Here is a 12500-nt window from a genome sequence, read left to right as displayed (position 1 = left end):
AACACACAACATCTGATGGATGTATCAGAGTGTTTTTAGCCGAAGCTAATTCTCGACTCTTGTCCCTAGGAGGGCTTTTGGTCACAAATAAAAATACAGATTTACATTATTATTAACAGTACAATAAAGATGAAATAAAAAGAAATGAAAATGGAAGGGAAGTCTACAATGTAAAAACTAAATATGAGAGCAAGATTGTTCCCGAATTAGCCATGATTTGTTTTAAAAGTGGCTAATGTGAGTATACTGTAATGTTTTCCATTTTGGCCCATCTAGTTTTTGTCACTTTTTCTGACATTTTTGTCACTTATTCCTACGTTTTTGGGCACTTTTTCCTATGATGGCCGAAGAACTTGACTTCTTTAGGACTTTATGTCGACCAAACTGTAAGTGAGAAGACTATATGGCACATGCAATAATTAGGGCTGCCCCCTCTTAGTCGATTAGTCGACTAATCTGTAGTTTTGGTCTTAGTCGACTAAGATTTCTTTAGTCCATTAGTCATTTTTTATGCTTATTCATGCTTAATTACTCATTTCCAAGAAACTTCTGAGCACATTTATGGTAAACACAAGATTTAAAGTGGTGCTTTTGCAGGATTAATTGTGGAGAAACTCAGTTTTACAGATGGTTAATTAACTACATTTATATTGTGCTTTTCTAGTCTTAACCACCTCTCAAAGCTCACAGCTCTGTCAATTAAATCAACTAATCGATTAGTCGACTAAATCCTATAAGTGTTAGTGGACTAAGAACTTCTTTAGTCGAGGACAGCCCTAGCAATAATACAGTCAAATATATTTGACTTTTTCAATGAAATAAACACATGTCGATAAAGTAAACATGTCTGGCCCTTGATGTGAATCTTATTTTCCAGCGTGGCCCTCTGGGAAGTTGAGTTTGACACCCCTGGTGTACAGCATCAGCCTCATCTGGCTCATGTTCTGTAGTTTCTGTAACGGTAATGTCGGCTGCAGCAGTACAGCTTCAGGAGCAGGCTTACCAAATCACTGTGAGAGTATAGTTTAAATGAGCTTTCATTTCATACACTGTTTAGACGAAGGCTTATTCACCGGATTGTTTCGGTGCCGCCTGAAGTTCTGCCGGATCTCCTTCATTATCTGCTTTCTTTGAGTTCACTTTAAACTCTGATCGCATCGAGCAACTTTAACCGGAACCTCGGAGCAACGTTACCACTTCTGCTAGTTTGAGTTTGCCGGGTGCCTGGTCCTAAAGGGTTGTATTTAGTGTCTTCATTAATCAGAGGTGCGTTTAGGGCGTAACATGCAATCAACCAATCAGAGATCATCTCCCATTCCCTTTAAAAGCCAGGTGCGTTTGGACCTTGGGGCATTGCTGTTATGATGGAGGATTTGCACCGTAATATTTTTATTAATAATCTTCTGCATGTGTGTGTGTGTGTGTGTGTGTGTGTGTGTGTGTGTGTGTGTGTGTGTGCCTCCCTGTGTGTGTAACAAGCATAGTGTGCACGCGCTGTGCACGAGCCTAGGAGCATTTTACTAATGCTCTGTTAAAATAACAATGAAATGCTGCGTTATTGACTTTAGACCAGGTTTTTGTTGGTCAATGGTGCGATCCCTTCCCGCTGCCTCAAGATAGCAATACTCCCAGAATGCACCTGAACACACCTCCCTGTAAGACCAGCACACCCACAATGCACCTGAACACACCTCCCTGTAAGACCAGCACGCCCAGAATGCACCTGAACACACCTCCCTGTAAGACCAGCACACCCACAATGCACCTGAACACACCTCCCTGTAAGACCAGCACACCCAGAATGCACCTGAACACACCTCCCTGTAAGACCAGCACGCCCAGAATGCACCTGAACACACCTCCCTGTACGACCAGCACGCCCAGAATGCACCTGAACACACCTCCCTGTAAGACCAGCAGAATGCACCTGAACACACCTCCCTGTAAGACCAGCAGAATGCACCTGAACACACCTCCCTGTAAGACCAGCAGAATGCACCTGAACACACCTCCCTGTACGACCAGCACGTCCAGAATGCACCTGAACACACCTCCCTGTAAGACCAGCAGAATGCACCTGAACACACCTCCCTGTAAGACCAGCAGAATGCACCTGAACACACCTCCCTGTAAGACCAGCACACCCACAATGCACCTGAACACACCTCCCTGTAAGACCAGCACACCCGGAATGCACCTGAACACACCTCGCTGTAAGACCAGAATGCACCTGAACACACCTCCCTGTAAGACCAGAATGCACCTGAACACACCTCCCTGTAAGACCAGCACGCCCAGAATGCACCTGAACACACCTTCCTGTAAGACCAGCAGAATGCACCTGAACACACCTTCCTGTAAGACCAGCAGAATGCACCTGAACACACCTCCCTGTAAGACCAGCAGAATGCACCTGAACACACCTCCCTGTAAGACCAGCACACCCACAATGCACCTGAACACACCTCCCTGTAAGACCAGAATGCAACTGAACAAACCTCCCTGTAAGACCAGCAGAATGCACCTGAACACACCTCCCTGTAAGACCAGCAGAATGCACCTGAACACACCTCCCTGTAAGACCACCCACAATGCATGAACACACCTCCCTGTAAGACCAGAATGCAACTGAACAAACCTCCCTGTAAGACCAGCAGAATGCACCTGAACACACCTCCCTGTAAGACCAGCAGAATGCACCTGAACACACCTCCCTGTAAGACCAGCAGAATGCACCTGAACACACCTCCCTGTAAGACCAGCAGAATGCACCTGAACACACCTCCCTGTAAGACCAGCAGAATGCACCTGAACACACCCTGTAAGACCAGCAGAATGCACCTGAACACACCTCCCTGTAAGACCAGCAGAATGCACCTGAACACACCTCCCTGTAAGACCAGCAGAATGCACCTGAACACACCTCCCTGGGCCACAGATGTATTTGCTATTTAAATGACGTGGGCGCTGGACGGGAAACTGACAACTGGGTCGGTCTTAAACTAGGAGAGACACTTGTGTCGGGCTTTGCGCTGCGCTGGGTGCAGGATAGGACCCCAAGGGCGGTTCGGGGCGGTTCAGGTGTTAATCTTGATCCAGTCTGGATGAGGTGATGTGATCGAACAGCTCAGTGATTAAAGTGCAGATTAATTTAAGTGATCAAAGCGTTGGTGCTCTTCAATCCCGTCAGCTCTGCTCAGTGAACCAGTCACAGCGTTTGGTCTGATTAAAAGCTGCTGACACTTTCTGAATTTAGCTGCAGGTGTTTTAATCCTCCGACACTCGGAGGTCACCGCCGACAGAACACAGCACAGCACAACGCCTTCTGAAAATGAGTTTATGATTTATAAAACATAATAATAATAATAATAATAATAATAATAATACATTTAATTTATAATGCACTTTTCATCAGAGATCTGAAAGTGCTACAGGTTAGAAATAAAAACGATAAAAAACCAAAAAGATAAGTAGTTTAAAATACAAGAATAAAAATAAAAATAAAACATCTAAAAGGGACCAAAAGCTTTGCAAAAGAGAAATGTCTTAAGGCCTTTTTTAAAACAGCCAGTGGATTGAGGTGCCCTCAAGGTGTCAGGGAGGGCATTCCACAGACGTGGGGCAGCAGCACAGAAGGCCCTATCTCCCATAGTCCTGAGTCTGGTTCTGGGTATGTGGAGGAGGTTTGAGTGAGTGGAGCGGAGGGAGCATGTTGTGTTTTGAGGGTTGATAAGTTCTTTGAGGTAGGGAGGGGCATGTCCATGCATGCATTGATGTGTGAGGAGGGAAACCTTGTATTCAATCCTGGTGGAGACAGGAAGCCAGTGGAGTGAGTGGAGAATGGGGGTAATGTGCTCATGTTTCCGCACTCTCATATCCAACATCAACATTTACATCATCAAGAGTAAAGTGTTTGGGTTCCTTAATTCTGCTGTAAGGTCACATTTCAAAGTTATCTTTTATTAATAATCTGGTTGTTCCTTTAACCAGAAACACAGCATGCTCCAGGTCAGTGGTGTAGTCTATATTTTTGTAGTGACTATACTGTGATTTTCCCCTCCCAGCCTCATACTCGCCTGTCCCAGAGCGACGCACTGTGATGTTTCCGAATACGAAGCGTAGCCAGGTGTCCACAGGGCTGTGTCAGCGATAGAGTAGCAATGTATGTTCATTTTAGTTTCTAGCTTCCATGGAAGTTAGATGGCACCAACATTTGGTCTAATCATAACTGGTCTGGCAACCCAAAGGCCAGGGTTTTGTTTCCAGATTTGTGTGCATGGTGACTTATGATGGGGGGGTCTGGGGGTCCACCCCCGGAAAATTTTGATCATTAAATACTTAATTTCTTGCATTCTGGTGAATTTGTATGCACTTATTTATTTATTTTTGACCTTTTTCTGAATAAATTTATGCTGGAAATATCTTTATCTAAAGGGAAACATAGATAACAATCCAAATATAAAAACATAATGGAATATTTTGCAGTAATGCTCTCAGGCATTCTGTATTGCTTTCATCTACTTATTCTCCTTTGGATCGAAGTTTCTAATTATATCTGAGTCACATGTACCCTAGGCATCATTTACTCTTTCCACTTTTGCTTCTTTTGTTGAGGAAGTAACCTCCTTAAATGTGCATATTAAAATTATTCACCTGAATAATACATGAATTCATTTTAATGAATTAATAAACCCCTGGACTGTAATATTTCAGATGTGTGTGAGCAAGATTTCTGCTCATGTTCAAAACTTTGTGCACATTCAAAATACAGTATATCTCATCTGTGTTCTCTGACGTTTGGAGGAGTTGTGATATTTTGCGAAAAATAAAGTGTTAATACAATAAGCTATTACAAGAATAAAGTCACTATATTTCAGAAAATAATCCACCTGCACCATAGTCTGCTGTGCATTACGTGATATCTCTGCAGATACAGTAGATCTCAGACCTTCTGACAGACACAGAGACACCCCTACACTGCCACACAAAACCATGACTAATAATTAGCATCATCATACAAGTTTTGTATCAATTAGTAATAACATCTGATGAACAGGGCCTAAAGTTACTCAAAAGTATTTAATAAATTGTTTACAGTCGTCATCACCATGGCTAACAAATGCATAAAAAGCAGACGAAGGAGAAAAACAAGCTCCACTCTTTTTATTTTAGTTAATTATCTGACCATTGATAACTAACATTATAATATAGAAATTTAATTGTGTAAAGTAATGCATATTTAAGATTTAAGAATTTACTCTAATTTGCATTGTCACTGACCCTAGGAATTCCCATTGATTAGATCAGCTTTGCATGTGTGTGCTGATATTTATCTAATAACTTTCTGTCCCTCCACTCTAACCAAGGATGCCTGGTTTTAAACTCCCTAGCCTGACTTTCAATCCACAATGCTGACCACGAGTTCTCACTTCTCACCATCTCTCTCATCATCTCAAACAAGGAAATATAAACATTGTATTCTGGTTACTGCTTTACTCAGACACAGACACACACACACACACACACACACACACACACACACGCAATATCATATAAGCTACTGTCACTTACCAGGTAACAGTAACGTTGCGGTAGACTTTTCGGGTTGTTTTTTTGTAACGGTAACGTTAACGATCGGGTCATCCTGATCTGTAGCAGCTGCAGTGTCACCCGACGCGGGAGGAGCTTCAGGACGGACTTATGAATACACTGAAGTAGTGTTATTTGGGTCTATTTACGTTTCATATCTCGTTACTTTAAAACGTTGTTCAAACCTTTATATATATATATATATATATATATATATATATGTCAATGGTTCAAACTCTACCAGTTGCGATAAAGGAAAGAGCACGCAAAGAAGGACCAACAAACAACTTGTTGTTGCTTAGTAACTTTAAAAGTGACGTCGCGTCAGATCCAGGGCCACGGAGCTCCAAAGGTCCAAATGTCAGTGCTTCGCAACACCAGACGGGGTGAATTTATGAATGAAAGTGAGAACTTTCTGTCACCACGATGTTGTTACGTATCATCGCGCTTTTGTAAGTGGGTATACGGAAAACCTTGACTTTTCCTAGTGGGCATACGGCGTATAACTGCGTATCACGTAGACTACACCACTGCTCCAGTTATTAGTAACACTCTTTAGATGAAGTGTGTGTGGCTCTCAATTATTCGAGATCCAGGATCAGGTTTAACCTCTGAAGCCTCTTCAGAGCCTTCACCACGTCCGTGGCTCTCGCTGTTAGCTTAAAAGCCCCAGTGTGTAACGTGTTTAGTTGTTCATTCTCTAAATCTGTGTTGCCCCGTTCGCCAACTTGTCCTTTTTCATGAATATTTACCTCCACCATCAACTCCAAGTGTTCCTATTGGCTGGAAATTTAACATTAGCGTTCGCATGAACTGGAGTAGACGCTCCATATTCATGCTGCATCTAGAAATACGGTAGCTGGTAAGAGACATAAAGGACATACCGCTCAGTGTCATGTCACTCTTATGTAGAAAACTTAGAGGTGGTGTGAGAGTCCCGTACAGGAAACAGGAAACATGACTGCCTCTATCTCTGCCACAAGGAAGATTTAAAACACCAAACACAAGCTGTGAACTGTTGCCTCAGTCCCTCAGTATCTTTTCTTTCTCTCTTTCTCCGGGAAATCACACTCACGCTGTTTTAATAATATATAGTATATATATATAAGTATATATTTAATAATACTTTTTATGCCACCCATATTAACGGTATTTTATCTATTTATTGCAAAGTGTGGCCTTGCGCTATGCATTCCTATGCAACGTGTCACTTTAAATTGATATTGGTTATTTTAACCTCCTGGACTGTCATCCAGGTATGCTGTAACCTGTCTACCTGTCTAACTGTCTAACTGTCTACTTGTCTACCTGTCTGTCTACTTTTCTAACTGTCTACCTTTCTACCTGTCTAACTGTCTACCTTTCTAACTGTCTATCTGTCTAACTTTCTAACTGTCTACCTTTCTAACTGTCTACCTGTCTACCTGTCTAACTGTCTATTTGTCTACCTTTCTAACTGTCTATCTGTCTATTTGTCTACCTTTCTACCTGTCTATCTGTCTACCTGTCTAACTGTCTACCTTTCTGTCTATTTGTCTACCTTTCTACCTGTCTATCTGTCTACCTGTCTAACTGTCTACCTTTCTAACTGTCTACCTTTCTAACTGTCTATCTGTCTACCTATCTGTCTAACTTTCTAACTGTCTACCTTTCTGTCTATTTGTCTACCTTTCTAACTGTCTATCTGTCTAACTGTCTAACTGTCTACCTTTCTACCTGTCTACCTGTCTAACTGTCTACCTTTCTAACTGTCTACCTTTCTAACTGTCTATCTGTCTAACTTTCTAACTGTCTACCTTTCTGTCTATTTGTCTACCTTTCTGTCTATCTGTCTAACTGTCTAACTGTCTACCTTTCTAACTGTCTACCTGTCTACCTGTCTACCTTTCTACCTGTCTACCTGTCTACCTGTCTAACTGTCTACCTAGATCAGTGTCCCCTTTTTATCTTTATTGTCTGATATTGTTATAAGTGTGATCCCATGTGGGATACTATATGTGTGTATATATTAGCTCTATGTTTCTGTTGTTGTATTGTGTTGATGTCCTGTCATGAGCACACTGAAACCAATCCCTAGCAACTTGCACCGAGTTGTATGGCAATAAAGTCTTGAGTCTTGAATCTTGAAATGAAGCTGCCTTCAAGTGCGCTCGGGAACGTCCAGATCTACGAATGAACCCTCTGATTCTTTTCATTTTGACAGCCCCTAGTTTCAACATAAAAACTGTAAGACAGAGAAGTCAACTACGACTCCCAGGGTGCATTTCAGGGATAAAAGTCTGTGTCTGTGTTGTTGATGTGAAGTGTGTGTGTGTTGCAGTCGGACACAGAGTTCTGGGATAAGATGCAGGCCGAGTGGGAGGAGCTGGCTCGGAGGAACTGGCTGGAGGACTCTGAGGGCCAGGGTCCGATCCCGCCCGTGGCCTCGCCTGCAGAGAAGGTGAGTTCACAGCCGTCCTGCCCCTAACCCGGCGGTCCCCAAACTTTGATTTATCACAGGGTTTCCGCAGGGTCTTTTTAGGTCTTGAAAAGTCTTACATTTGCTGAAGTATTGTAGCCTGATAAGCCAGACCCACATCCAGATGTTGAGGTCTGGGAACTCACCATTGGTCAGGGCTCAATCCGAGGGGCGGGATAAACTCTTGTCTTTCAAATTCCCCCTGCGCCAATAGGATAGCACTCCAACCAATCAGAGCAACGCTAGTTGATGGATTCAACTTTAAACTCTGAACACATCTTCCTTTTTTAAGAATGACTTCAGTGCCGTTCTTTGTTCTTTTCTCAAAGAAAAGCTGAACTCCAAGTCTTCCAGAAGACCTCTGTTCACCAGCAGCAGCCATAAGCCCCGCCCACCGGCTCTATACACGATGTGATTGGCCTGACCAAAATTTGTTTTTTCCAACCAACGGAGAGTGCCTAGACCCCCCCCACTAGGGGGCGTCTAGATTTCTAGGCTTGAAGTATTGTGGCCGGGTTGGCTCAGTGGGTAGAGAGGGTGCACACATACATAGAGGTTTATGCCTCAACGCAGAGGTCCAGGTTTTGAGTCCGACCTGTGGCGATTTCCTGCATGTCTTCCCCCTCTTCTCATCTAGCTGTCCTGTCCATTAAAGGCGGAAAAAGCCCCAAAAAAATCATCTTTAAATTTAAATTTCCTGAAGTATTGTGTTCTGGGTCTTAAATCATTTTTAACAGGTGTTCATTTTCCTACTTTCATGCAACGCCGCCTCTAATACTCCCTCAGCGCTCTATAATATTTGTTTTTTTATTATTTGGTGTTGTAGTTCTTTTTTTGTCGCTAGTTCAAATATAATTCACTGTATTACAACTACAAGTTAGACCAACATGCAACTTATTTTGTAGCCAATCTAGATACCAGTCCTATAGTCTACTGCAGTGGTTCTCAAACTTTTTTCAATAATGTTCCCCTTTTGAATTGTCTCTTTAAGCCAAGTACCCCCTGACCAGCACTAATCATTATCTCTGACAGCACAGCGCTGTCAGAGATAGATTTACTAAACTACAGCCTTGGAACTGGGAAAAAAAACGTTTAAAGGAACACGCCGACTTATTGGGACTTTATCTTATTCACTGTACCCCCCAGAGTTAGACTAGTCCATACATACCCTTCTCATCTCTTATTGGGACTTTATCTTATTCACTGTAACCCCCAGAGTTAGACTAGTCCATACATACCCTTCTCATCTCTTATTGGGACTTTATCTTATTCACTGTAACCCCCAGAGTTAGACTAGTCCATACATACCTTTCTCATCTCCGTGTGTGCTGTAATGCTGTCTGACGCCTCCAGCAGCATCAGCCCATCACAGATCCTGCAGGTGAATGGTTCCAGTAATCCTACTGCTCCAAATAAGTGACAAAATAACGCCAACATGTTCCTATTTACATGTTGTGATTTATAGAGTCACAGCGTGTACAAAAAACAACGTAACATGAGACACAGCCATCTTCTAACAGTAAACAAACCGGGAACTATATTCTCAGGTGGAAGAATATAGTACTTGGGCGGAGTGATATGCTCGCAGCAAGCCTGTCTGAGAATATAGTTCCCGGTTTGTTTATTTTTGTTCTTTTTCCCGTTATAACAAGTCAAGCTGCATAATAAAAGAATAATCTGTCATTCATTGTTTATGTTTCACAAAGAGTTTTACCTGAGCCAGACTGACAACAAAGATAGATAGTAGTATACAGTTAGTAAACATAATAAAATATATGACACACTGGTATCGGATTGGTACTCAGAATCGCCCGATACACAAATTCAGGTATCAGAATCGGTATCGGGAAGCAAAAAATGGTATCGGGCCATCTCTAGTCCAGACCTACTCTATCTGTAAAGTATCTCGAGATAACTCTTGATATAATTTGATATTATAAATAAAATTGAATTGAAGTGAAGTATGCATGAACGCTACCCATCAGGTTTCAGATTTTCGATTTTGAAATCAAAATTGATTGAAGTGAGCTTTTCATTTTGACTGAAATTCAAAAGCGTGATGAGAGAGTCATCTGAGATCCAGAGTCTCCGTCACCTGCTAGAAAAAGAAAATGTTTGATTAGAGAGTCAAATCGAACCGCGGCGCCACCATTAATGATATATGGCAGATTATAACTGAGATGGACGTTTTAATCCTCTTTGAAGACAGAGCATCAGTAATCCTGCAGTAATCCCTCCTCCTCCTCTCGTGGTTACGGAGGCGAAGCCGCCAAACAGCTGTTTACATCACAGGTCAACATCCCATCCAGTGTTCCAGTGATCCGAGACGCTTCTCACGTCAGCGTAGCTTTCATCTTTTCAGAGCAGAAGGATGAAAGTGTTTCTGGATTATTGTTGCACTCCGGACTCCTGCACACTGCCTGTGTGTCGGCTGCGTGGTGTTTTCTACGTCTTCCCCCACCAGAAAGGTGTCTGCTGCTGCTGCTGCTGCTGCTGCTAGCCTTGTCTGGACACATGGAGGTTTCCCATAAACATAAACATAAATATACACTGATATGATTACAGCAAAGACAACGTCGGCAGTATTGACGGAAGACTAGGCTCCAGAATATTTCCTTCTGGATTGACAGGTGCAATATTTGAACATCCATAATTATTTACTATTTATTTAAATTACATTTATATACACTACCGGTCAAAAGTTTGGGGTCACTTAGAAATTTCCATTCCACTCCATTCCAGACACAATACCAGCTGAGATCAGTTGTATTGTTTTTTTTAACCAGGGCAGCAGTTTTCAGATTACATTATGTGTTTACATAATTGCAAAAGGGTTCTCGACTGTTGTAGAAAGAAGTGTCTGAAGAAACACTTGAAATCCATGTTTTTTGGTCTAAACGTCATACCCAAATTAAAAGTGGTACAGCTCCCATATACTTTGACACTCAGGGGTGTGCCTGATATCATTGGAAAGGTGATTGATGTGGGTTTGTTTGTGTATTTGAGAAGTGTTGTATTTTGTAGTTTTTTGGCTTTTTTATTTGCACTTTTCAAATAGAAATAAAAAACGCACAGACTATTATTATTATTTGTAGAAAAGAATTCATATAAAATCCATTTTTGAGTCTTTTAGCTTCTGAATTTTTTTCTGTAGTAAGCTGAGACGTGGCTAATGCTGTGTTGTCTGTCACCTGTCAGATGTGTTTACAGCAGTGTATTTTAATAATTTTACAGATTTATAACTTGGACAGAAATAAAAAATCTCCATTCTAGCCTCTGTAACTCTGTGTCAGTAAGGCCTAGAATCACCCTGACACAACTTGAGTGTTTCCTTTCCAATGATATCAGGAACACCCCTGAGTGTCAAAGTATATGGGAGCTGTACCACTTTTAATTTGGGTATGACGTTTAGACCAAAAAACATGAATTTCAAGCATTTCTTCAGACACTTCTTTCTACAACAGTCGAGAACCATTTTGCAATTATGTAAGCACATAATGTAATCTGAAAACTGCTGCCCTGGTTAAAAAAAACCAATACAACTGATCTCAGCTGGTATTCTGTCTGGAATGGAAATTTCTAAGTGACCCCAAACTTTTGACCGGTAGTGTATATCTGCATTTATGTCGAAACCTGGAGACTTTCAAACATCAACGTGTCATGTATTAATATGTATTTGTGTCTAACTGACATATGAACATCTTTTCCTGTTCCTATGTTGCCTGGAAACACTTCCAACACGCTGGCGTGTGGTGTGAATAATAGGCGTCTGTTCTATTTCTAGCACGCAGGCGTTTTCGGGGCGACTTCAGACGTGCGTGTCAGCAGGCAGTGTGCACGCTCTAAGCTGTTACCATGGGAACCCAAATATAAACGGACACGCCACGCAGCCGGTGTGCAGCCGGCCTTAACTTTGACTTGGTGAAACCTGCAGAGACCCTGGCAGTGTTGAAGAAGAGGAGAGAAGATTTAAAGTGATGGTTGGGAGTAATGTCACCCTAGGGTTCCTTTGCACCATGACCTCGAGCCAAACACCCCCCCCAGAAGCTTTTTTCACTTGAGTCTAACATTGGGAGAGTTAGCGTAGAGTAGCGTTATCAGCTGAATAGCTTATTAGCGCAGAGGCTAATGGACCCACGTTTGTATCTCGTAAGTTACCCCACTAATAATGCCCGAAATGATACCAAACTTCTACACTAGTACAAGTAGGTTGCACTCATAAAACGATGGATTGTAAAGTTTGTAAGAACACCAGAAGTTTATGTAAATAACACTTGCCTGTTGGCTTCTCGTCTCTGCTGTTGTTGTTGCTGCTGTAAGACGAGTGCTTAGGGGACGTCTACAAATTACAACACCGAAAAGAGATGCAATAAAAATATTTATTAATTTATTGATTAAATAAGGTAATGTCTCCAAACTTACCTCAGTTATTACTTGTCTCCTGCTAGTTATA

At 41.9% G+C, this 12500-nt stretch overlaps 1 protein-coding gene across 1 annotated transcript in view; it reads left to right on the top strand.

The window, feature by feature from the left end:
* Positions 1–12500, top strand: part of pex5lb (peroxisomal biogenesis factor 5-like b) — a 60577-nt gene that overhangs the window by 30114 nt on the left and 17963 nt on the right. The window contains exon 8 of the mRNA XM_028593200.1: positions 7910–8029. Coding sequence (XP_028449001.1) covers positions 7910–8029 — 120 coding nt within the window. The remainder of the gene's footprint in view (positions 1–7909; positions 8030–12500) is intronic.

Source organism: Perca flavescens, chromosome 12 (genome assembly GCF_004354835.1).
Source record: "Perca flavescens isolate YP-PL-M2 chromosome 12, PFLA_1.0, whole genome shotgun sequence".
Lineage (NCBI taxonomy): Eukaryota > Metazoa > Chordata > Actinopteri > Perciformes > Percidae > Perca > Perca flavescens.
Note: the sequence above shows the minus strand (reverse complement) of the source record. Positions and strands in the feature narration are given on the sequence as shown.